The sequence below is a fragment of the Acanthochromis polyacanthus genome, chromosome 16 (genome assembly GCF_021347895.1).
Source record: "Acanthochromis polyacanthus isolate Apoly-LR-REF ecotype Palm Island chromosome 16, KAUST_Apoly_ChrSc, whole genome shotgun sequence".
Taxonomy (NCBI): Eukaryota; Metazoa; Chordata; class Actinopteri; family Pomacentridae; genus Acanthochromis; species Acanthochromis polyacanthus.
Window position 1 is genome coordinate 11,528,919 of NC_067128.1, and position 26,744 is coordinate 11,555,662.

Genomic DNA, 26,744 nt, shown 5'->3' on the forward strand with positions numbered 1-26,744 from the left:
GCTTTGTTAGACAAAGACAGACCCAAGACAATGTCAGGAAAACACTGCATGTGATGAGACATGTCTCACAACACAAATTGGAGACATTAATATTAAGTCTAGATGCAGAGAAGGCGTTTGACTCAGTGAGGTGGTCTTTTCTCTACAAAGTACTTTCAAAATTTGGCTTTCATCCGAGTGTAATAAACACATTTGCAGCACTATATAACAAACCAACTGCTAGAATCAAAATAAATGGTGGTTTGACCAACTCATTTATTTTAGAAAGAGGAACTAGACAAGGCTGTTGTGCATCACCACTTCTCTTTGCCCTTTTTATAGAACCTATGAATCAATTAATAAGATAAAGACCAGAAATAAAAGGGGTAACAATGCCATCAGGGGAACAGAAATGATCTCTGTTTGCCGATGATTTATTAAGTCTAACCCAGCCTACACAGACGCTTCCTAAGTTGATGGAACTGTTAGAGGAATTTGGTTCTATGTCTGGCTATAAAATTAACGTAAATGAAACTCAAGTACTGGCATTTAACTATAATCCTCCGTCCTCAATTAGAACTAAATACAACTGGAAATGGGACGCTGAGTCTATTCAATATTTGGGCATCTTTTATCTCGAGACTTTTCAAAATTATATGATATTAATTATGGCCCGTTGATCTCAAAAGTAAATTCAGATATGCAAAGATGGAATGTTATTCCCTTTTTGAGTCTAAGCTCCCGCGTAGAGTCAATCAGGATAAATATTTTGCCTCGGATGTTGTACCTTTTCCAGTGTCTGCCAGTGAAAATACCACCTAAACAGTTCCTAGAATGGGATAGATTGATAGCAAGGTATCTGTGGCAGGGGAAAAAAGCCAGAATCAAACTCAAGACACAACAATTAAGAAAAGATAAGGGTGGAATGGGCCTCCCCTGCTTAAAGGAATATTACCATGCAGCTCAACTGAGACCTCCAGTCTGTTTATGTTCACCAACCTACAATGCAGCATGGAAGGAAACAGAAGGAACAATGATTAACGGAATCCCAACAACAGCTCTGCTTAGTGATAATAAACTACAAGTAGAACAGAAGATCCCAGAAGACTCAATCTCAGGCAGTTTCTTAAAGTCCTGGCAAGAAATTATCAATAATTGCAATTTGAGAGATGTATCTAAAATTATGAGGTGGTGTGCCTACGATTCAGATTTCACACCAAATAAAATGGATGGCAGATTTAAAATATGGATCTCAAAAGGTTTGACTACTTACTTCTCATTTACCCACAAAGGGATCTTTAAAGGTTTTGAGTCCCTACAAAAGGATAATGGTTTGGGAAAGGATGATTTTTTTAGGTACCTACAAGTGAGACATTATTTTAACAAATATCTTAAAGGAAAGTTAGAAACAGGGGATCCAGGGTTCTTGGAGGTATTTTTTTTTTTTTTATCATTAATTAAACCCAGATCAGACATCAAAATAATCTCCAAATTATATAATGGCATATTAACATCAAAACAAGAGAACACAGATTATATAAAGAAGAAATGGGAGAAAGAAATACAGATAAAGATAACACAGGAGAGTTGGGAGAAAATATGCCAGCTTCAATGGGTTTCAACTGGTTCAGACATTTGGAGGGAATTCTGTTGGAAAAATACAACTAGATTTTTCATTACGCCCTTTCAGAAACGTTATCAGGGTAATGGAGACGCCTGCTGGAGACTTTGTGGAACTGCTGGAGCCAACCATTTCCATATCTTTTGGGACTGTAAGACAATAAGATGTTACTGTATAGAGATCCACAAATGTATTCAAAATGTATTCAATGTAAACTTTCCTTTCAATTGTGAAAATTTGTATTTGGGGAATATTTTGTTAGAAACGTGGAACAGCGAAGACAAAAAACTATTGACTATACTTTTGGCAGCCAGTAAGAAATCTGTCAGGAGAAAATGGTTGAGAGTAGAACAAACCACCATGGATGACTGGATTGATGCTGTGTATGAAATATATGTCAGAAAAAATATCTTACTCTCTTAAGGTTGAAAAAGAAAAGTTTTATAGAATCTGGTCCAAACGGGTATGTAAAACCAATCAGATCTGAATTTACTTGAATAAGCTTTTGTTCTGTACAAACCTGTCCACTTTCCTTTTATGTATATTTAGATATTTCGAAATGGTGCGCTCCCTAATTTTGTTCTGTTTTCTAATTGTTTTTCAACAAAATAAGTGTTAGTCCGAGGAAAAACAAAAAACTAGAAAGGCTATATGGAAAATTCCTGTGAACGGTATATTTTCAATTTTTTTCTTCTTCGATCTGTTCTTGAACATCTAAGTCTGTAAGATGTATTTGATGGAAACTTGCCTTTGTAAATAAAACGATAATTTAAAAAAACCCAAAGGTGTGTGTGTGTGTGTGTGTGTGTGTGTGTGTGTGTGTGTGTGTGTGTGTGTGTTGCAAAACATAACCACACTCGGGTAAAATGATCTCTGTTGCTTAACCCTGTAAGTACGATGAAGAAATGCAATCAATTCAGTTACATTTTTTAAATTTTATTTTGTTTTCTATATCTCTATACATGTTTTTTTTAATCAAAATTCATATTGTTGGTTCTAAATTTTTTCTGCAAAGTCAATCACTTCTGTGTTTTAAACATTTTAAATAAGTATTACTTCCAGAAGTGACTGACTGGCGAACAATTTCGATTTTTTAAAATGTATTTTCTTTTGCCAGTCAATCACAGAAGTGATTGAAAGACATACTCCAGTGCCACCACTGTGGTGTTGACACTAAAAATATTTAAACAAATTCAAACTTCAAACTTTATTTATTTGTATAGCACTTTTCATGCAGAACAACACAAAGTGCTTCACAAGAATTAAAAACAAAGTAGACAATAAATAAATGTAAAAAAAAAACAACTCAATTAAAGGGTGGTGTTGGACGATGCCGACGTCAGTGTGCTCATTGCATCAGGAACCGTAGGACTCGATAGCTGGACATTTGTGGTCAGCTGGTGGCCAGTCTGGGGGCCACTCATACTACCTGGGTTGCTGATGACTCTTGTCTCTTGGCTGGAGCAAATACTTTTCGCTAGCTGAGCTGCTAGCTGAGCCTCTAAGCTGTCTGCCTGGCTAAATACTGGAGCTATGTTGAAAATTCATTTCTCCATCACTCACATGTATGAAATGACATATGAAAACAAACCCCAGGTTGAAAAAACCGAAGTTCCCCTTTTAACAACATGGAGCTGGTTTGGGATGAACTGGACAGAAGAGGGAAAGCAAAGCAACTACAAGTGCCACACATTTATGGGAACTTCTGCAACAGAGTTGTGAAGAACTTTCTGAAACACATTTCCACATTTCCATTGTGGAACGAATGCCATAGGTGTGTTCACCTGTTTTATCTGCCAAAGGTGGTTACTTTCATTTGCTTATTTGGTCTATGCTTGAATTTCAGAGTACAATCATAACATGCATAATTTCCAATGGAAAAATTGGGGTGTTCTAAAACTTTTGGTGTGAATTTGATGATATAAATGAAATTGAATTATCAACAAAAATATGACACATAAGACAGCTCTGCACATTTATTTCAGCTAAAAGTAGACAAGAAGCACTTTCCACACACATTGTCTCTTAACTTGTAGTTCTTGACTTTGCTTTGAGTGACTTCACGTCCACACTTGAAAACTGGAGAACTCTTCTGTCATCTTGCAGGTCTGAGGACCAACATCCTACCTTCACTACACCACTGCTTTCATGTGGTTTGGCTGCTGAGAGTATGTGTGAGTAAAATGGAAGTCACTCCTACTCCTCCTCTGCGGCCTCCTAAAAAATATGAAATCTGGTTGGTTGAGAGCAGTGTGGGACGTCCCACCTTCTCCAGTTTCTCCCAGCCTGACCTTCGATCCCTCCTTCCCAGTATCAGTCCAGTTCTCTCTGCTGGTTGGATTCAGTTTAAAGCAGGAACAACTTGGAAACCTGCAGCATGCTGATAACAAACACACAAGTCACATGTATGGAAGCTCATTGGTGTCAAAATGTAAATTCACACTCATCCAGGTCATAGTAATCCTACATAGGAGTCTTGTGGATATTTTATTAGGGGCTCGGGCATGAAATGCCAGAGCACCTATTTTGCTTTGTTCGTCATTTTGTTTCTCATTTTTGTCGTTTGTCTTTTTTTTGCTTTATAACTTTTTGTCTCATTTTTGTTTTGTTTCACGTCGTTTCTCATTTTTTGTAGTTTTGTGTCTTGTTTTTGTCATTTTGCATCTCATTTTTCTAATATGTTTTGTCTTGTTTTTGTTGTTTTTCATCTTTCTTTGTCTGACTTTTGTCATTTTGAGCACAAAGTAAAATACTATGTCTTTCATTTCCAGATGACTAAATGTTTTGTTCCCTGTAGTTATAGATAACATTACAACCTGTAGTTGTGATGTGTAAATGATAAACAGAGGCATAATGTTGCTGAAAGTGCACTTAATTTTCTTAAGAAATTTCAGGTTGCTCATGATGTTCTGTAAAAAGTTAATTCTTTAAATGTGAACATTTTCAGAATGTACTTTTTTTTACATTTAAACAAAGAAAAAATTTGGAGTTGTGATTATTTATAGGTTATGCTGTGATTTTACTGGTCTGACCCACTCAAGATCAATTTGACACCCCTTCTTTAAAGCAAACTGGTTTCAGTTTACTTTCATATAAACATAATTTCTGCAAGATAGAACTGAAATCTTCAGCAACTTTTGCCATTGTTTTTCTTTTCGGCAGTAGTATTTAAAATACTAAAAGCCAATATTTTTATTTGTTCAGTATCTAACTAATTAATGTACCGTTATCACTCGGGTGTAAAAATATTTGCAGCTGCATCACCAGCATATGGATTTTTATTTTGTCACAGCCGAGCTTCCATACTTGGACAGAAACACCCACAGAGTCAACCCAGGAATGAATGGCAAACATCTGCTGCAGCTGTCCGTCACTGCGATTCTGCTCGACGCTCAGGTAAGCTGCTGCTGCTGCTAATACTAATACTTTATGTCTTTTTTTCAGACACATTCAGTCTTTCTCGTTGCTCAACACGTCCTCTCGTGTGCATGCAGCTGCCCTCATGAATCCTGGGAAACTTTCAGGCTTGCTGTTTGTTAACGTGGCAAAGAGACGGAGCTGCACAGATGTTTGTGTTTGCATCCAGCTGCAGTTTGACTCTGAAAGTTTGACAGTTTGAGCAAAAACAGTTGGATTTAGTGTCAACTTTCCACTGCAGGTTGCCGCGACACACAAAACTGTGCCTTTAGTTTTTAATCATTAACACTTTCAGTGAGGAAACTGGGTTAGAAGTAATTTAATTCCATCTCTGGTCTTTCATCTGAGCATGTTTATTGAGTAGTAACAGAACTTTACTCATGTATCATGTAGAGACAAGTATAGAAAGCAGCTCCAAGTGCTGATGTGGAACTTTATAACAGTGTCTCGTTTTTTCTGCCTGTAGAGATCTTTCAACCTGTGAATGATGAGTACAGTGAGTTTCATGCTTTCCTTTTAGTTTGAATTCTTCAATTTTGCTGCTATATAAGTGCCTATGAAAATAAATTGACTCTTTTTACAACCTTCAACTTTTCTATAAGAATATTTTAAGAAAGTTTGAAACATTTTTAAGACGATTTTGGGTTTAATTACAATCTGTTAAATTGATTAAGTGGGACGTCAGAACAAATGACTGAAATTATGCTGAAGAGAAGAGTTTGAAAGCTGTGAAACAGTTAAAATATCTGGGGCGAGTGCTGTTCATAAGAGGTACTGATACTTCCAGCCCATGCAGCGTCATGCTTTAGCTGCAGCACATTTCAGAGGGAGATCCTGCAGTTTGTACAGCTCTACATTCACCTGCCAGCTGCCACTACTTTAAAGATTTAGTTTTGTGTCTGCATGAGAGACAGGTTTAACACTTTTCCCCCATTTATGTCTGTTTCCATCTTTTTTGGTGCGAATTTATTAACCCTTTGGACGTCTCTATTCGAGGCCCAACACAGCCTGCCATCAGTTATAAAGTTACACAGCGCTGTGCATGGCCTCCAGGTGAAACTGTGATTAAAATGAAAGCAGCTTCATTGCACTTCAATTCTGTTGCATTAGATTTGGTAGTTAACTTTAAATAACATCAGTGTCACACCCATTGTCTTAAAGCTGTTATTAACTCTCCAATTACAGATTGGTTTAAGTTGATTTAAAAAAAAAAAGGTCGGTTTCTGCTGCAGTTTTTCAGATATCACTCTGATGGAGACACATACTATTTGAGGTTGCAACTGTTACTGTGTTGGATTTTTTCAAATGGAAGCTTCTTAAGAGGTTAAAAGGAGACAAAAGTTCTACAAAATACAGGATTATTCACAAAGAATGAACCGATTTCATTACGCAATATTTTAATAAAGAAAAGCAATAGAAAACTCCAGCCAAGTCACAAGTGTTCTACTCAGCATATTTCTGGAATTTTCTATTGCTTTTCCTAATTAAAATATTGCATAATGAAATCGGTTCATTCTTTTTGAATAAGCCTGTACATAAAAATGAGGGTATTTAAAAAGGTTCAAATAGAAATAACAAAGCAGGCATTATTCTCTTTCATAGTCATCATGTTTTTATTTCTTTCACCTTGACACATAGCAGACAGTCCACTAAAGCAAGGGAAACCTGAACCTTCAGAAAACTTACTGAAGTTGTTATAAAAGGTTGGCAGGGAAACAAACAAAATGTGGCCGGGAAATCCAGTTAATAAAAAGAGTGATAGGCCAAACAAAGTCCAACAATAAAACCCCAAAGACTGAAAAACAATCCAAATAGAACAAGGAGACACACTGGAACATGGTTGAGTGGCCAAGGATACAAAAGAGCACGAGCTGGATTCTAGCAAGTCAAGAGACAAACTGGTAAAGGACAGAGAGAAACACAAAACTAAACACACCAACCTAAGTAAGCACATATGGAAACATTCACTGAATCACGGAGATGGGTATGAGACAAAAACGTGAAGTAAAGCCAGCTAAGACACACAAGAATGTAAGTATGAAATTTAGACAATAAGTGACATTAAAGATTAACCAACACAGAAAACATGAGGAAAAGGAAAACACTGGAAAGGAGAAACAAATGAAAAATAAGCAATGTGACAACAGTCTGGTCTTTGTTAATCTGAAGTGACTGCAGACAGATTTCAGAAGTGGATTTGTATTTTCATCTGGTTTTCTCGGCAAGTGTAAAACCAGAAATGAAGCTTCTCTTTTGAGTGCTTCAGGATCTGGAAGAAAACCAGCAGAGGAGGCTGAACACTGTCACACTGTCCACGTTTCTTCTTCTGCTCGTGATAGTTTAACCAGTAAATGATCAGACTGAAGATCTGGTGAATGTATTGGTCTGTCAGTAAACAGCACCATGTTTAACCCTCTTGTCTTTCAGTCCGATCACGACTCTCATCGTGTGTTTCGAACCTCTCGTTTCTCTCATTTAGCTAATTCGGAGATAATTACTGATCCTTCCTCATCAGGTTCAGTCTGTCTCTGATTTTAGCTGCTAGTGTGAAATATAAACAAGCTGTTAACTGATGCTTTCTCTCTCTCAGTCATGTTGTCCTTGGCCACCCTCTCACTCCGTCTCGTGGCCTCTGGTTGCCAAGGAAGCAGGCGATCAGTAGCAACCGTCGTCTCCGGCAACAAGACATCCAAGTACGACCACATCCGAATTCTCTCATGTTCTCCCACTATCTCCTTCCCAGTACTCCCAGTCACACCAGACAGGCTGGAGCAAACATTTTCAGTGGATTAAACTTGTAAGTGGTTGACCAGAAGCTGATAATGGGTCTGTGTGTGCAGGTTGGTGAGGGATAGACTGAAGACAGAGGTGGAGAGGATGAGGGGTCAGTTCTCAGGGTTCAGGCCCAGTCTGGTTGTGTTACAGGTGAGTCCAGAATGTAACTGACAACAAAACAATGCAAAAGACTGTAGATCAGGGGTGTCAAACATGTGGTCCGCGGGCCAAATCCGGCCCTCCAGAGTGTCCAGTCTGGCCCTTGAGACGACTTTGTAAAGTGTGAAAATTACAGACACGACAAGAACTGCAGATTGTAAATTTGTAAATTTAAAATAATTCCTAGAACATGACCAGTTGTTTTGATCATAAAGTAAAATACCATTGGTCACTGTTATTTTGCTATATTGTGTCTTTTTTGTGTTATTGTAATGTTTTGTCATATTTTGTTGTTTTTTTTTGTCTGACTTTTGACATTTGTCTCATGTTTTTGTTGTTTTGTTTCTCGTTTTTGTCGTTTTGTGTTTAGTTTTTGGCTTGCTTGAGTTGTTTTTCTATTTTTTGTCGTTTTGTAATTTTTTTGTCTCGTTTGTGTCATTTGTGTCATTTTCTTCTCTTTTTTGTTGTTTTCCATTTTTGTTGCTTTGTGACTTTTTTGTCTACTTTTTGTTCTCTTTTTGTTTTGTTTCGTGTCATTTATCTCGTTTTTTTGTCATTTTGTTTCTCACTTTTGCTGTTTTGTATCTTGTTTTTGTCATTTTGTTTCTCATTTTCTAATATTTTGTCTTGTTTTTGTTGTTTTTCTGCCTTTTTTTTGTCTGACTTTTGCCCTTTTGATCATAAAGTGAAACAGTACATCGTTCAGTTCCAGATACCTGTCACTTTATGTTGTGTTCTTTTGTAGACATTCAGTGATCCGTAGGTTATAATGTGTAAAGGATAAACTGAGGCACAATGTTGTTGAAATTGAACTAATTTTTCTTATTTATAAGAAAAAGGGTTATTTATAGGTTATTATGGTATGATTTTACTGGTTCAGCCCACTTGAGATCAAATTGGGCTGAATGTGTCCCCTGAACTAAAATGAATTTCACACCCCTGCTGTAGATGATTCTATAGCTGGACGTTTAGAGCTCAAAATCTGGACTCAGTCTGTGTATCCAGCTATGAAAAACAACAGCGACGTTTATTTAACCTGGCGTAATGCAACTATTTTCATTTTTAGTGACCAAAATGAAAAGAAAATTCAGTCTTTGTTTTATTTTAATGACTGACCAAAACTGTGGCGTCAATGAAAATGTGTGTCAGTCAGTATAGCCTTCTTTAACCCTTGCCTCAGGTTAAATCAGGACCAGCTCTCCGTTTAAAGGGTTAGATTCTATCTGCCTATTAGTATTCCACCTAACAGGTTTCAGCAGAATAATTAAGCTGGTGTCGAGGAATACTCGCCTATAGGTCCTAACTGTCTTCTTCCAAATGTCTTACCCCTCTTACTTCAATAAATACTCTCTTACTAAGCAGCCCTCCTAAGTAGTAGAATTGATTTATTGACCACGTTTGTTAACGACAGCTTTCCTCTTAAAACTGTGGCACTTGTTGATATTCCTAGGTTCGTTTTAGAGGTTTGGATAACTAACCTCAGGGGTAATGTTTAAATAACTAGTTGGATTAAAGTGGCCTTTAAGAACCATTAGATTTAATGCACACAATCAGCTTAACTTTTTACCACTATGCAGAATAGGTGAATCATAATAATCTCATAAGACTTCTCTTTAAATGCAATATAGCGTTTTATTAAGCAATTATTAGCAGGGGCACAGCATTAATTCATGATTAAACAATTTAATTATTTCTGATTATTTCTAACTTAGCTAAATTAAACTAAGCTGAGCGTACCTAAGAATCTTCTCTAATTAGTAAATTTAGGAGAGAGAGCGGACAGCGCGGCCAAGCTGTCACGCCCGGTCTTGACCTGCATCTAGTTGAGCCACTCGATCGACCAGTAGACTCGGTACGAAGTCTTCTTTGTGGATGGAGGGTGTTCTTCCTAGGCAGGGGGAGTGGAGAGGTCCCAAAAGCCAATCGTTGGTCTGGCAGTTATCTTTAGTAGCAGCTGGAACACAAGTGCGGGTGTCTCAGCTGTCTTCTCAGTCGGATGGTGGTGGTGGAAAGCCCCCGTCTCATCAGGCTGTGGTGGGTCACTGGGTCCTCCAGCCCCTGGAGTGGAGCAGCCCTCTGCTGCTGCCTCCTGTGCCTCTCTGGATGCCATGGGTGCTTGCCTCTCTTCATCTCTTTGGACAACTGCAGACCTCTCAGGACTCTCCGTCTGGCAGAGTGTGGTCCTCGCTTGTTGAACAAAGTCAGAAAAAGACTTTGCCTCCAACGATGTTCTCAGCGAACTCTGGAGCCTAAGTCCTGCGTTGTCTTCACGTCTCTTGGGCAAAAAGGTCCGGTGAAGACTCTTCAGAACTCTGGCGATGCTCTCCGGCAGCTCCGGCGAGCAGCATCTCTCCCCTCCGGGGGAGAACTCCGAATTCAGTGTCTCTGACTCTCTCTTTTATAGTGTCATCCTCTAATACACACATCTCTGGCTAGGTACGCCCCTGACACCGTCTAACTCATGCAATCAACTTGTTATCACATACATCAGTAATACAGAAGTCATGGTTTTACAGCAAATACACAGCATCCACCTTCCGTTGTTAACACACACACACACATTGCTTGAGACATGTTGCCAAGACCATATTTGGCCACAGAACTTCCTCAATGTCCTCCTTTCTGCAGTGTCATGGTGACTTCTGCTTTTTGCCCTGCACACAGCTCAGAACAGCACAGATTACTTCAAGTCAAAACTCATTTAGTTACACTGAATCACTTCTTTAAATCATTTTTCTTAGCATGATCAAATAACTTATTTTAAATCATTCTCTTCTATAGCAATCATCATTTCCAGAATATATATCAGCCTATTAAAATCATTCTTGCATCAAGCATAAGCATAATCATGTGGTTAACTTATATAGTTTCTCATTTTAACTTTTCATTGGTTTGCTTAAAGCTTTTATTTAGGTGGTGGTTGCTCCTGGGATCTCAAATAACTAGGCCCCACTTGACATGTGTCAACATCATTTTTAACGGGTGCTTTCTTCCTTTATATTTAATCCGTCATAACAGTTGCTACAATCCAACCTCTAGGGTCGGCTGGGTGCAACAAAATAACCAGATGTAATTGGTTCAGGTAAAAGAATTTATCGCCCAGTAGCAAATTAACACAAAAGTGGTCACAAAGAACACAAGACTGGTGGGTGTTGCCAAATTCAAGAACAAAATTAAACCAAACGAAGGCTGACAGAATTTGGAAAACTATCTGAAGCACAAGCTAAGTCACTAAACTCCCTAGCCAAACTTAAATACAGAAGCGACACCCACCACAAGTAACCGAAACTAATACAAGGAGTGCACAGAACAAACTAGACAAAGCTGGTGCCTCGAAACACAGACGTTCTACACAGAGTACACGAAGACTGAAATTACTAAACAGCTTCTTCACAAAGTGTTTGGCAATGGAGCAAACATGAAATAATTACTGAAGCACAGTTCAGTTGCTTTACCGACAAAAAGTCTTCTTTTGTATTTATTTGTATCATGCTGGAGTTGCCAATTTTTTGCCACGGTTTCATACTTCGGAAATGTTAACTTTCGCTTACATTTCCTACTGTGCTACTTTATACAGTAGCATATAATTTGTCAAAATAGAATGAGCTTGAAAGAGTCATTTTGCTTTTTTTTTTAAGTAAAACTGACTGTTTAGATTAACTCACTTGTGTGTAAAATAGTCGAAGCTTAACTGACATAAATATATTCATTAGTAGCAGCCCTGCTCTGAGCTCTTCTTTGTGTTGAAGATCTAATCATGTTATTCTGGTGACGTCTAGTGCTCAAGTGAAACTATCTGTTTATCAGGTCCTGACTTTGCTCAGCAATTTAAATAATAATAATAAAAAAAACAAGAGGCACAAGCTAAAGCTGAATGTCCTCTCCGTTCTGTTGTGTATTCTGGACATCTGATCATGATAGCGGTCAGAGGAGTAGCTGGCTCAGTTTACAGTCGCAGGAACGCAGATCAATATTCTGTATGTTCACCTGCTGCACTTACTGCAGCTGCTCCTCTTCTCATGAACAAACCTTCAGCCCCACAAACCTGAACCAGTCAGATCCACCTGAAACAGCAGATCAAAACCCCATCGCAGTTCATCCATGGAGCTAAACGTACAGTCATGTTGATCAGTAACCACCCACAGAGACTAACAGCTGTTCACTGCTGCTTAAAGCATATTTACAGTTATAGTTTATCAAGAACATACAACTGAGATTGACACATCCTTCATGAAGGTTTAATGTTCAGATTGTGTTGAAACTGTTTGTCGATGTGTTGATTCAACAGCATCATTCTTCAGAGGAGGCTTGTTGTTGAACTGCATTATGTTGCACAGAGAGGTGTTTCTGTTATTTAGTGAACCCCCACTGATATAAATATAAATATCAGAAATATCTCTCAGTATATTGCGACACAATTCAAGGGCAGCACAAACTACAGCCTAATTAGTGTTGGAACTGTGGAATCAACACACATCGAAGACACTTTTTAAAAAAACATTATCATCACCTCTGTTGAAGCTGCAGTAGTGTTAGCCAGGTGTACCTACCAAACTGGCAAGTGAATGCATGTCCTTGCATTATTGATTCTCACGTTATTCTCAGCTTGTTTACTTTTCACACAAAAAAGGCGTTGAAGTGACTCAAACTGCACTGAAACTGAAAGTGAAACCAACCTGACTTTATGAAAATGTCACTAAAATACACCCAAAATTATAAAATGACTGGGAGTAAAACGCACATTAAGAGACGACAAAAATGATAAATTGCAATGTGCAAGACAAAAAGAAAAAGAAGGAGGAACAAAAAAAGACGTGTTGATCTATTGATCACATTGGATGCTAAGAAGCTCCACAGACGACACAATAAAGAAACATCCATCCATCCATTGTCTATACACCTCAGGGCTGGAGGGCTGGAGTCTATCCCAGCTGACTTAGGGTGAAGGTAGGAGACATCCTGGACAGGTCACCAGTCTGTCACAGGACTACATATGGAGACAAACAGTCACACTCAGATTCACACCTATGGACAATTTAGAATCATCAGTTAACCTCAGCATGTTTATTGTACTGTGGAGGAAGCAGGAGAACCCGGAGAAAACCCACGCATGCACAGTGAGAACATTCAAACTCCATGCAGAAAGATCCCAGGCTGGGATGGGAACCAAAGATCTTCTAGCTGCAAGGCAACAGTGCTAACCATCAATCCCCCATGCAGCCCAGTAAAGAAACACTTTGTAGAATTTAAATAAAATCTTCTCTCTTTACAAAGAGGTTCACAATGTCCACGCACACAAAGAACTAAAACCTGAAGCAAACAGGCTAAAAATGTTTGCTATGCTTTTAATTACAGCTGAATATCAGCTATCAATTCCAGGGAATTAGGCTGCACAGTGGAGTAGTGGTTAGCACTTTTGCTTCGCAGCAAGAAGATCCCTGGTTCAAGTCCTGGTTTTCCTGGGATCTTTCTGCATGGAGTTTGCATGTTCTCCCTGTGCATGTGTGGGTTTTCTCCGGGTAGTCCGGCTTCCTCCCACAGTCCAAAAAATATGCCGAGGTTAATTAATTATTCTAAATTGCTCATAGGTGTGAATGTGAGTGTGCTTGTTTGTCTGTATATGTAGTAATGCGACAGACTGGTGACCCGTCTAAATTCCTTCTGGACAGGTAAAATGTATTATTGTATTATACTGCGGCTGTAGGAAACTTCACGAGTCCTACGATAGTTTCTGGAGGGGGGCGTTTCTTCGTAAAAGTTAAGAGGGGGGAGATTAGAGGGGGGTGAGGGAGAGGTTGTATGTGCGCATGCGCATGCTACGTTCAAAGTCGTAGGAAATTAAATCTCCTCTAATGCCTTTAATCCTCATTAGGGTCACAGGGGGCTGGAGTCTATCCCAGCTGACTCGGGGCAAAGACAGCAACCAAGGCATCTGTCTTTAGGTCCATTTGTTGCTTGAGCTGATGCCATTGCCCAAATGACTCGCCAATAATCACTTTTTTTTTTTGCATTCTTGTGATCCAGTTGTCTTTTATTTTCTCTGACCTCAAAAACTGCCTGTCTTTTACTGCTGGGTCCCCCTGGATCTTTATCTGCCATTATGTAAAAAAAGATGAGCAAAACAAGTCGCCAGCTACCTACGAAGCTATACCAAAGCAACACATACACAAAACACGTAAGTCCAAGGCGTACGTAATCTACGTAACTAGGCCTGAGCCGGAAGATTTTTGATTGACAGGAAAGGGAGCAAAGCAAACGTCTCGGTCCGAGTGCGTTGATTGGCTGATGTTTTTCAGGTCCTGCCATGTCCACAGTTTTTTTTTTTGTTTTTTTTTTATTCTTTTAGAAACCATACATACAAGTCCACTAAAGGTCAGTATATTCATTTTATGTGAATCAGACAAATTAAACAGCAAAAACATCCTCCATAATGCCTTTAAGCGGTGTATAGATGATGGATGGATGGAATATTTACTATGTGAATACTACTAGCAGCAGGGGGAGCTAATTCTCCAGCCAGTCTCCTCTACAAAAGCAGGCATGAAGTTTGATCTCCTCCACAGATGTTGAAGTCACATGAGTCATGTACGCCTTGGTTTTGGTTTCATCCACACCTTTTCAGTATTAGACCAGCTGTTTCCAAAGTCACACACATCTCAGCCGAGCATGTTATTATTCATTCAAATTACAAAAAAAACAAAACGGGTTCTCTTCAAATCCCACTAACTTTAAACAAATCTGAATAAATCAAACAGGTGTGATGCTTTTCACACTCATCAGGACAAGCAGCTGCTACACTAAACCAACATAGTGATGCTGTAACATCTGGAGCATAACGAGTCTCCGCCCACGTTTAGGAGCCGGAGAGAGAAGCCTCATTAGGACTGCGGGAGGATGCTCTTCATTAACTGTCATGTGTTTTTTCTTATCAGTGTTGATTTCATGGATGATGCGACAGATAATCAGCTTCTATGGGCGTTTGGAGTCACTGCCGTGAAATAAAGTGCACGACTGAAGTGTGTGTGTTTCGTGTCCTGACGGTGTAAACTGTGTTTCAGGTGGGAGACAGAGACGACTCCAACCTGTACATCAGCACCAAACTGAAGGCTGCAGCCGAGGTGAGACATTAACGAGAAAATAAAAAGGTTATTGTACATTCATTAGGTTCAGGAGAGTCACAGAAGGAGAAGTCAACAAACCAAGTGTGATATGTGTAATTCCTCTGATCCAAACACCTTCAACCCTGAGATGTTCCTTTATCATCAGTGATATGCACTGTAATTTATTTACACTTTAAAGTGTACTTAAATAAAAGTAGAATCTAATTGTTTAGGGGAAAAAGACAAGAATGAACTAAATAATACAATGAATAAATACAAGTACAAAAATAAATACAAGCACAAAATGAAAAGTTTAAAACTAATGAATATTAAACACCTCAGAAAATATATAGATTACAATGGAACTGAGTAAATGTACATTAAATACCGAACTGAGCACAAGCTAAAGAAAGAATTCAGAAACAGAACACAGTTAAAATACACAAATTTTTATGTGTCATTAGACCTGAAGTATGGAGTCACAGGAGTGCCATAATAAAAAATAGATCTCTAGGAAATATATGTGTAAATATAAAGTGGAATAAATAAAATAATAAATGTATAAATCTTTTGAAAAATAATAAAATAATGAATAAATATAAATAAAAATAAAAATAAATAAATTTGTTTAAAAATAACTAAATGTATGTGTAAATATAAAGCGGAATAAATAAAAGAATAAATAAATAATCTGTTAAAAGACATGGAAATGTGTAAATACAAAGAGGATTAAATTAAAAGGTATTAAAAGACACGAAAATATAAATTTTGCTTTTTTTTGCTTAAAATTTGCTTTTCCCTTTGTTTTTCCTTTTGCTTTTCCATTTTGCCATTGCTTTTTAGTTTTTTATTCCTCCCTCTTTATATTTACACATTTGTTTCCAGATTTTGAAGCAGATTTTTTTTATTGGTTGATTAATGCATTCCTCTTTATAATTGCTCATTTATTTCCTTGTTTTGTAACAGATTTACTTTGTATTTATTTATTCATCTTTCTGTTTACACATTTATTTCCTTATTTTTATTTTTTTTAATTTTTTATTATTTTATTTATTCCTCTTTATATTTACACAATTATTCCCTTATTTTTTTTAAAACAAATTTAGTTATTTATTTATTTTCTCTTTATATTTACAGATTTATTTTTTATGATGGCGCCCCTGTCATTCCATACTGAAGAAGTTTCCACACATCTTAAGACCAGTCCACTCACCTTTCAAAGCAACACGAACCACAGAACAGACTTCATGTGAATGTTAAAATAATCATTAGCATATATACTATTTTATTTTTTCTTTTCTGCAGATTGGGATCAATGCCAAACACGTGCGGCTGCCGAAAACAGCGACGCAGGATGAGGTTGGAGATAAAATGTCGTCATCTCTCTCTCTGACGTCCAGCTGTGATTAAAGTCTGATGCCTGCTGTTGGCTGTCATTCTGCAGGTTCTGCAGAGCATCATGTCCGTCAACGAGAACGCGTCGGTCCACGGTCTAATCGTCCAGCTCCCTCTGGACTCCGTCAACCGCATCGACAACGAGCTCATCACCAACGCCGTCAGTCCAGAGAAAGACGTGGACGGGTGCGTGGTGTCCTACGGCTCTTGTCATGTCCTGGATGTTTTTGTTCTCTGGTTTCATGTGTGTGTGTATTTGTGTGTGTGTGTGTGTGTGTGTGTGTGTGTGTGTGTGTGTGTGTGTGTGTGTGTGTGTGTGTGTGTGTGAAGTCTGAGTTGTATTAATGCAGGGAAGTTGTCTCGAGGTGATCTGAACGACTGTTTCATCCCCTGCACCCCCAACGGCTGCATGGAGCTCATCAGACAGACAGGTCACACGCTGGAAACACTGAAAAACTTCAGCTTAGTCCAGACACACTCACTTAATTTAACCCATCGAACATGGCAGATAAGTTGTGATAAATTATGTCTATTTACAACTAAACAGCAAACGAGTGAATCAAATATGTTATCAGTGAATATCTGAGGGTGTTTGTTTCTTCATGTACTTCCTGCAGCATTATGAAGCAACTCTCGAGTTCAGGAAAGATTCTTAGAACATAGTTTTTGTCACTGAATTAAACCCAGCATTTTTACGGACCCTGATGCAACGACAGGACTCGTGAACCTGGTTTCTGGTGTCACATTGCTAGACTTTTTCTGTCCTCCATCCACCCCGACCTCCGCCTACAGACTACTATGATGTAGCTCATACAACACAATTTAGCTTTGTAAAAAAGTTGCACACCCAGATGTTGGTTTATCGACTGAAAGTTCATTCATTCAAGAGATTTCTGTCCTTGTGCTGAACATCAGTGGATATAATCCATTTATTATATGAAATGATTGACTAAATAAACAAAGCTGTGTGAAAACAAGGTGTGAGGGTTAACTGAGAGCCGCTGGTGTTTTTGTTCTTTACAAGTAACTTCCTTTGAAAGTGACTCATGTTTGGAACTTGCTAAAGACAAAACTGAGCCAAAAAAGTTGAGGAGTTTCAGTGCATTAGCTTCTCCTCCACAGGCTTTATGAAATGTCTCACTTGCTGTTTCTGTGCAGGTGTGTCGGTGGCGGGGAAACATGCGGTCGTGATCGGTCGCAGTAAAATCGTCGGCGCTCCGATGCACGACCTGCTGCTGTGGAACCACGCCACTGTGACCACCTGCCACTCAAAGACACCAGACCTACCTGAGCAGGTGACAGCATGCAGACACATTCTGGCTTTTTTATTGTTCACAGTCTACTGTTACTGTCAGCAACAGTTTGAACTTGAAAGGCTTTTCTTTCACTGAGGCTCTAACAATGATTAAAATTGGACCAATAGTCCAGCATAGATAAAATTCCTCTGTTGCAACTTTTCTGAAATGAAGCCAGCAGTGAGAGCGCCGCTGCCAAACACCTGCGACACTTTTACATCAAATTAGAAGAAAGAAGAGGTGAGCTACCAGCACGATGCAGCAGGAGAGAGCTGCAGCGGTTCAGTCTGCACACTGGGATGTTCACCTGCAGCGTCCTGCAAAAAAACCGACGAAACCTAAACCTCATACAGAGATAACGAGCATCACAACTGTGTTATCAACCTTCCTTGTTAATCCAGGCTTTCTTCATTAAAAGCATAACTCTTCCTCCACACAAAATCAATCATCGGCTGCTTACTTCACTCAGTGAAGTACTAAAATAGTACTAGAAATACTGCACAGAAGTGTTCTAACACCCCTGGGTTCCATTCTACACAAACTTGTGTGATAACTTAGCAAACTGGAGCTTTCTAGGTACCTCAGTTTGGAAAATATGAGCTCCCAAAGTTGGAGAACCTATACCTAAGTTATAACTTAGGTATACCTAAGTTATACCATTACACTTTTTGAAGGTAGTCACCTTTAACAACTGACATTTCAAAAAGGACAAAACATACATAATACTACCATTGGAATGACTACTAATACTTGTATCCCAATTTAAAGTACTGAAAAGCAAAAAAAACGATTTTGACATTACCCATTTTGAGTAAGAATATCTCAGTAACTACAAATATAACCCTGCTGCTTTTTTGCACAGTGATAGAAGACAGATGGAACTGTCTTGTAGAAAAATTTGGGTTCTCTGGTACCTGTCCCACACTGAGATTTTTGCCACCAAAAATAGCCAATTAAAAATCTCGTCCAACTTTGGAAGCTCATATTTTCCAAACTGAGGTACCTGGAAAGCTCCAGTTTGCTAAGTTATCACACAAGTTTGTGTAGAATGGAACCCAGGGGTGTTAGAACACTTCTGTGCAGTATTTCTAGTACTTTTAAGGTCCCAAACCCCACTTGTGAGTAGGTATCTCTTAATTTTTAGCATTTTTAGCAAACCCCCATAGCCTACAGAGTGTAGGGAAACACCTGGGGATGTTTGTGGGGCACTAGCTACATGCAGAGGCCTTGTTTACCAACTCACAGCTCTCTGGTATGTCTAGAGGCTGAGAAATAACCACTTAAAGATGCAAAAAACGTTGGCGAGGCTTTTAATAGCCCAATTTCTGAAAATTTCAGACCCCCACAACTCAGAAACTATTTGAGCTACAGGCCTACAATTTTGCGTAGAAAGTACTTTTGTGACTATCTAATGGCATGCAAATTTAGGACTAATTTGAAAATGGTGCAGCAACCACCATCTGGTGAAACCACACGGAGTGACCCGATGTTCATTTAGGTTTGACAGCGCTGTTAAATGAAGGATACGTGGAAGTGATTTTCAGCAAATTTAGCGGTTTTCCATTTGGTTTCATTTGACTCTGATGGGGCCCGTCCTGTGTGTGACGACGTGTTTCTGGTGTGTGCAGGTGGGTCGGGCTGAAATCCTGGTGGTGGGGGCCGGCAGAGCAGAGATGGTGAGAGGAGAGTGGGTGAAGGAGGGAGCTGTGGTCATCGACTGTGGAATCAACTACATCGCAGGTTCATTCAATCAGTAGACAGATCAGTAAGTCGGCTGTCTGGAGGCTGTAGAACTGTACTTAATCGTACCTGCGTGGCCTCTGACCTCTATGACAGATGAGACGAAGGCAAGCGGGAAGCGGGTGGTTGGAGACGTCCACTACGCCTCAGCCAAAGAGAGAGCAGGATTCATCACACCTGTTCCAGGAGGGGTGGGACCCATGACAGTGGCAATGCTCATGGAGGTTATTTTATTTTCATTATTATTAATAGCTAGTGGTAGTAGTTGCAGTAGTAGTATTAAAACTTCCTATTTGTTCTGTTATGTTTTTTCCACTATGCTTTCCTTCTCATCATTTCATTTATGTTTTTAAGTGTTTCCTGTAAATATTTTGAATTTTAAATATTTTTGACGTTTATTATGAACTGTCAACCCGGTCTCACGGGGATTCGTGAAACTGTCACGTAAGTTTTAGTTTCGGTTTCGTGCGCACCAACACGATTTCGTCATGTTTTTCGTGGTAATCACATCTGAAAGTGGTTTATACCGGCGGATTCATGACGATCTAAGCTGTCCATCGGCGTATACTGCTTGTGTGATCGCGTTTGCGGCCGCCGGCCGCCGGACATTCTTGAAATTCCTATGCAAATTGGTAAGTGTACCACCGGCTTATGGTTAGGTTATGGTTAGGGTTATGGTTAGGGTTATGTTTAGGGACAATGTCATGCAAAATATAGCGTTGGATTCGCCACGGTTTTACATTAAAAATATAATATACACATTCTTTTGAAATACGTTCTGAGTGGCACGAAAAGTCCGCCGTTTAAAATACATTGGTGCGCATTTCGTGGTGAGCGGCACGAAAAACATGACGAAATCGTGTTGGTGCGCACGAAACCGAAACTAAAACTTACGTGACAGTTTCACGAATCCTCATGAGATCGGGCTGGAACTGTAGAGTGTCAGTGCACCACTGCGAGTTATACTCTCGGTTGGGATGGCCTGCTTTAGCCACCAGAAGGATCCATCGTTGGTATACTGTCATATACAAGGCAATACTTGGACTACTGCCCACCTACATTTGCTCCTTAACTGCATAGAAAAGTTCTGATCTTCACGCGCTCCGTTCATAAGATTATTTCTTGCTTTATGTTCCATATGTCCGTACAGAACTGGGTAAAAAGACTTCTGTTTACTCTGCGCCTTTTGCATGGAATATGTTGCAGAAATACTGGAAACTAACCTCATGGAGTGCTTTTAAATCTAAACTGCAAGTTCTTGAGGCTGATACCACAACATGCTCTTGTTTTTCATAACTTCCTTGTGAATGAAAATAATTTTGTTTTGTTTTATGTTTGTATTTTAATTATTTTTCAGCTCTATAATTTTATAACTGTGTTTTGAATTTGCTGCTGCCTATCTTGACCAGGACTCCCTTGCAAAATAGGTTCTTACTCTCAGCGGGATTTCTTCTGGTTAAATAAAGGTTAAATGATTTTTTTTAAAAACAAGCACACATTTAAAAGAACTACAGAAAAATGTCCTCATGAATACAAATATTCCATTGTGTACATCTTATAAGTAATAAACACTAAAAACTAGAAAATCACTCAGACAGCGCAGTACTCCACCAAGGCTGCTCAGTCATCGTATGACTTCTGACAGATCTGTCCCAATAAGTCCGCAGTACTGGATTTGTAGTAGAATCACAATCATGTGATCGTCAGAAGGCAGCTGACATACACTCAACAAAAATATAAACGCAACACTTTTGTTTTTGCTCCCATTTTTATGAGATGAACTCATAGATGTAAAACTTTTTCCACATACACAATATCACCATTTCTCTCAAATATTGTTCACAAATCTGTCTAAATCTGTGATAGTGAGCACTTCTCCTTTGCTGAGATAATCCATCCCACCTCACAGGTGTTCCATATCAAGATGCTGATTAGACACCATGATTAGTGCACAGGTGTGCTTTAGACTGCCCACAATAAAAGGCCACTCTGAAAGGTGCAGTTTTGTGTTATTGTTGGGGGGGAGGGGGGGTCACTACTCTTCAATGGCTGTGCGAAGTTGCTGGATATTGGCAGGAACTGGTACACGCTGTCGTATACGCCGATCCAGAGCATCCCAAACATGCTCAATGGGTGACATGTCCGGTGAGTATGCTGGCCATGCAAGAACTGGTATGTTTTCAAATTCCAAGAATTGTGTACAGATCCTTGCAACATGGGGCCGTGCATTATCCTGCTGCAACATGACATGATGTTCTTGGATGTATGGCACAACAATGGGCCTCAGGATCTCATCACGGTATCTCTGTGTATTCAAAATGCCATCAATAAAATGCACCTGTGTTCTTGGTCCATAACAGACGCCTGCCCATACCATAACCCCACCGCCACCATGGGCCACTCCATCCACAACATTGACATCAGAAAACCGCTCACCCACTCGATGCCACACACGCTGTCTGCCATCTGCCCTGAAGAGTGTAAACCGGGATTCATCCGTGAAGAGAACACCTCTCCAACGTGCCAGACGCCATCGAACGTGAGCATTTGCTCACTCAAGTCGGTTACGACAACGAACTGGTGTCAGGTCAAGACCCCGATGAGGATGACGAGCATGCTGATGAGCTTCCCTGAGACGGTTACTGATAGTTTGTAAAGAAATTCTTTGGTTATACAAGCCGATTGTTTCAGCAGCTGTCCGAGTGGCTGGTCTCAGACGATTTTGGAGGTGAACATGCTGGATGTGGAGGTCCTGGGCTGGTGTGGTTACACGTGGTCTGCGGTTGTGAGGCTGGTTGGATGTACTGCCAAATCCTCTGAAACGCCTTTGGAGATGGCTTATGGTAGAGAAATGAACATTCAATACATGAGCAACAGCTCTGGTTGACATTCCTGCTGTCAGCATACCAATTGCATGCTCTCTCAAATCTTGCCACATCTGTGGCATTGTGCTGTGTGATAAAACTGCACATTTCAGAGTGGCCTTTTATTGTGGGCAGTCTAAGGCACACCTGTGAGGTGGGATGGATTATCTCAACAAAGGAGAAGTGCTCACTATCACAGATTTAGACAGATTTGTGAACAATATTTGAGAGAAATGGTGATATTGTGTATGTGGAAAAAGTTTTAGATCTTTGAGTTTGTCTCATAAAAAATGGGAGCAAAAACAAAAGTGTTGCGTTTATATTTTTCTTGAGTGTAATATTTACTTGTTGTCATAGCTACAGTGACGACGTGCTGCTATCTCAAAATGATACTTAAATCCTTAACAAATTTGTGGTTCCAGACTGTAAGTCGCATCACTGCTAAAATCTAAGCAGTTGGTCCTCGTGTCATTTCTGACCTTCCCTGAAAATTTCATCCAAGTCTGTTAGTCGGTTTTTGAGTAATGTTGCAGACAGACAGACAGACAGACAGACAGACAGACGGACACCGATGGTCACAAAACTTTGCTGCGTTCCTTGGCGATGTAATAAAACAGGTTATGCAAGTTAATATTAAACACACTATAGAGTCATGCGCTGTGTGTCTATTAAATAAATAAATACATAAATAAAACTGATTTATGTGAAATATTTAAAGTCTGAATAGTTCCCGTGATCACTAAACAATGTTGTGTGCAATATGTCCTGCGTCAGACTCTGTTTTGTGTTTAATTAACTCTTAGAATCATTGAGTTTGAATCTGAATCACTCATTTTCTAATGTTTGGAGCTGATTGGTCAACGGGCAGCCAATCAGAACACAAGAGTCAATGAGTGAGAAATAACAGAACCACAGAACGGAAGAAGTAGACAAACTGTGATGGTTTAAAGAGTTTGGGTGTGCTTCAAATTAAAAGCTGTGAAAGTTCAGGAGGCAAAATGATGATCTGTGCTGGGTTCATACATTAATATTAAAACTTGATTGATCCAGAGTTGTGGTCTGGTTTTGTTGCAATCATCAGTGTTTTAACTGTTCGTGTTCTCCTGGATTTCTTTGTTTCAGAACACGGTGCAGAGCGCTCAGCGTTTCCTCCTGAAGAGTCAGTCTGGAAGGTGAAACGCCGACACTGACAGGTAACCTTTTATGTACACATGATGCTGTCAGCTGAAGGGGGGGTGAAAGATATTTCAAATAATAATACTGATTACAGCGCAGCTGCAGCGCTTTCTAATTTGACATATTTGTAGATTTTGAGTTGTTCTAAGAATTGCATTTGTATCACACAGACCTTAGTTCAGGTTAATGAGACGCTTGTCCACATGGAAACAGCAGCAGGGAATCATCTGTAGAGTTCTTCTTTCTGCTATAAAAGTCTCACCATTTGTTTGTTTGTTGGTTTCTTCCCCTGAAGGCAGAAAGGTGTGTTCAGGTGAGCAGGAGGAATCAGTGATGGAAGACATATTCATGACATCGTCAGATTTGAACAAATACCCTGTCTCAGAGGCTGATTGTCGTCAGTTCTCTGTTCCACAGCTTCAATGACCTCCTTTTATTTTCTGCTTATTTGTTTCACATTCTCTTTTACATAGTTTATTTTTTAATCAGTGTTTTTCTGCTTCTGCTCTGGCCTCCTACATTCATTATACATTCTTGTGTTCTTCAATTTAATTGATTGATTAATTTATTATTCACATTAATCTGCACAGAAAACATGATTTAAACTAGAAGGCATGAAGTTTAGAGACTTATTTAGCTTTCATTCAAACAAAATAGCATTATATCTTTACTATTGTCACTTTTAAATGCACCTTTGAGTTTACATACTGCTGTTTACTGAAACCCTCCATGCTGTTCTGCTTTTTCATGTTTCCTTTCAAAATGATAAGCTGTGAAAAGTTTGCCTCTATAAAAGGCATTCAGGTAACGTAGCTATAGAGTCAAAAAGATGGTGCTCGGAGGAGGTTGGGGTGGATGGTTGGGTCAACCAGCTACGATGACATACAGTACTGAAGCCAAACCTGAACTCTCCCTAAAGGTCTCTGCACACTGTGGAACTCTAGCAATCTTATAAAGTCACAACTTGCTACACTGTACGACATGAATCTACAAGTCTTCCGGCATGAAGTTTGTTCATTGCAGATTGCACAATGAAAGCGCAGTTGAATCGCAGCCTTCGATGTACCTGAGTCGACATGAATGAGCAAGAATAAGTCATAGGCGTGCGCCGTCCATCCATGAAAATTAAATAACCGAAGCAAAACATAGAGAGTCACATTATTTATGATCTAGCTTACAGCCATGGCCATAAGTTTGGACACAAGTACCATGACGCTTGTGAATCTTAGAAAATACCACAAAATTGTCACTTACAATACAGTACACAACTCCTGAGAACTATATTAAGTTTCATATTTAAAAAAAACATCAAAAGAGTTTGGTGTCATTTTGTTATTCTTACCAAATTCGGTTGTGAAAGTACTGCATTTTTTTTGTTATTTTCTTCTAATATTATGTTTTGGGAACAAAGTTGTTCCAATTGTTGGAATTTATTGATAATATTATATCTCTTGTTGATTTGTTGACTAGTTAAACTGGTGCTGTCAAAAAATATTAGTTATGTTCTGTAATAGACATCAAAACAGACATAGTAAATCATGCTGTGTCCAAACTTATGGCCATGGCTGTAAGTGCTGTGGACACTATTTACAGCAGTGTGTGTGTGCGTTTGCTAGCTGCTAATGTTAGCTTACTAACTTGGGAACTGCAATTCCCCCGCTATATCCTTCCATGCATCGTCCTTTATTGCCCGGTTGTGGTATGAGCTGGAGGACACGCCAAAACAGTGTCTGCTGCCACAACTCTGCTTGACTGTCTTTGCTTAAATCCCACATACTTGTTTTGATGCATTTTGCCATTGTCACCACAAACCATCTATATGAGTTTAGCGCCAGTACATCAATTCATACTGCATTTCTGTTGGTTAGTTAGATGTCGTAGGTCACAGCAGTAGTCACACTGTGAGACAATAACCCCAAGTTTCTGACACTGTCAGAATTTTATTGCAGCTTGTCTTTGGTTGCAAGACCATAACAGCGGCCGTCCTTGAACCTGTCTCTCTGTGCGACGCAGGTTTAAAGCCAAGACCAAAGATATTGCCACAATTCTCTCACGATTGTATCTCCTTACCTCTGGGGCTTCAGGTCTGTGGGTTCTCTATAGCATCTTGAGACAGTTTGACCTGTAATTGGTGCTATATAAATAAGATTGAAATGAATTGAATGTTTTGTCTGGGACGGCTGAAAGTCGCACAGTGTGTAGTGGCCTTAAGGCTGCATTCAGACCACACACTGCACGATTTGGAAAATAATGACACATCACACACTAAATAATGTTATTAAGCTTGTCGTGCCAGAAGAAGCAGACAGGGAGTACCGCCTCACGGGATCTCACAGGGAAACAGATGTAAACAAAATGGAGACTGTGGTGGAACAATCTGCTGTAACATTAATAATATTTTAGCTCAAAAACATTCATGTCTTCTTACTTATGCAGTAGTTTTGAGTTCTCCTCACCTTATGTCTGAACTAAAGAATTCAAAACTACTACTACTAATATTTTGCCGTGAGAAAAGCAACAAAAGCAGCATGTGTCTGAATTATAAAATGTTTGGCAAGATGTGGTCTATGCGGTTAATCTACTCTTCAGCGAAGACAAGGGATGAGATTTTGACTCAGTTTTAATATCTTTAGATAATATTAGTCTCAAGGAGTAGATTATTTAGTGTTGGGTTAGGGTTCGGCTGCTGTGGTAACAGTAACCACCCTGATTTTTACTCCTCAATATCAAACATGTTTGATATTACTGAGGTAACCCCAATTCAGTTTGGGAGGTTTATGACTGTACCGATGAAACTTTACCAAATAAACTGGATCAGACAAAGATCCTTTGTCAGATTTCTGTTCAGAACGAAGATTTGCTGTAGTCTGAGCCAAGTGTAAACACAACAAACAGTTGATTTATAACTGTTTGTGTAGTTTATGCTGCTGCGGGTTTAACTTTATTTTCCTTCTTCAGAATCTAGAATGAACCAAAGCAAAGCCTCAGTTTCCCTTAATTTTTATATATAATAATGAAAACAAATAGTTCTTTTCTCATTTTAAAACTAATAAATCTTGTAATGCTACCTTAATAAAAGCTGAGCGATTTCTCTATTTCTTAATAAACATGCTGATTTCTCATCATGTGTGTTATTTCTTCAAGATTTAAGAACTTTATTGTCCTATACATAGCAATTGTGAAATACTGTCATATGTAAACAGGAGAGGGATATGTGAAAAGG

General features: G+C 39.1%; 1 protein-coding gene across 1 annotated transcript; it reads left to right on the plus strand.

Moving 5' to 3' along the window:
* The first annotated feature begins 4,907 nt into the window (after nucleotides 1-4,907).
* Nucleotides 4,908-26,643, plus strand: LOC110966618 (C-1-tetrahydrofolate synthase, cytoplasmic-like). Its single transcript, XM_022216052.2, has 12 exons — nucleotides 4,908-4,996; nucleotides 7,608-7,710; nucleotides 7,858-7,942; nucleotides 15,010-15,069; nucleotides 16,357-16,410; nucleotides 16,496-16,632; nucleotides 16,777-16,877; nucleotides 17,605-17,741; nucleotides 19,370-19,481; nucleotides 19,578-19,705; nucleotides 23,468-23,538; nucleotides 23,817-26,643. The coding sequence occupies exons 2-11, from the start codon at nucleotides 7,610-7,612 to the stop codon at nucleotides 23,519-23,521; spliced, it is 969 nt and encodes a 322-aa protein (XP_022071744.2). The 5' UTR covers nucleotides 4,908-4,996; nucleotides 7,608-7,609; the 3' UTR covers nucleotides 23,522-23,538; nucleotides 23,817-26,643.
* The last annotated feature ends 101 nt before the right edge of the window (nucleotides 26,644-26,744 follow it).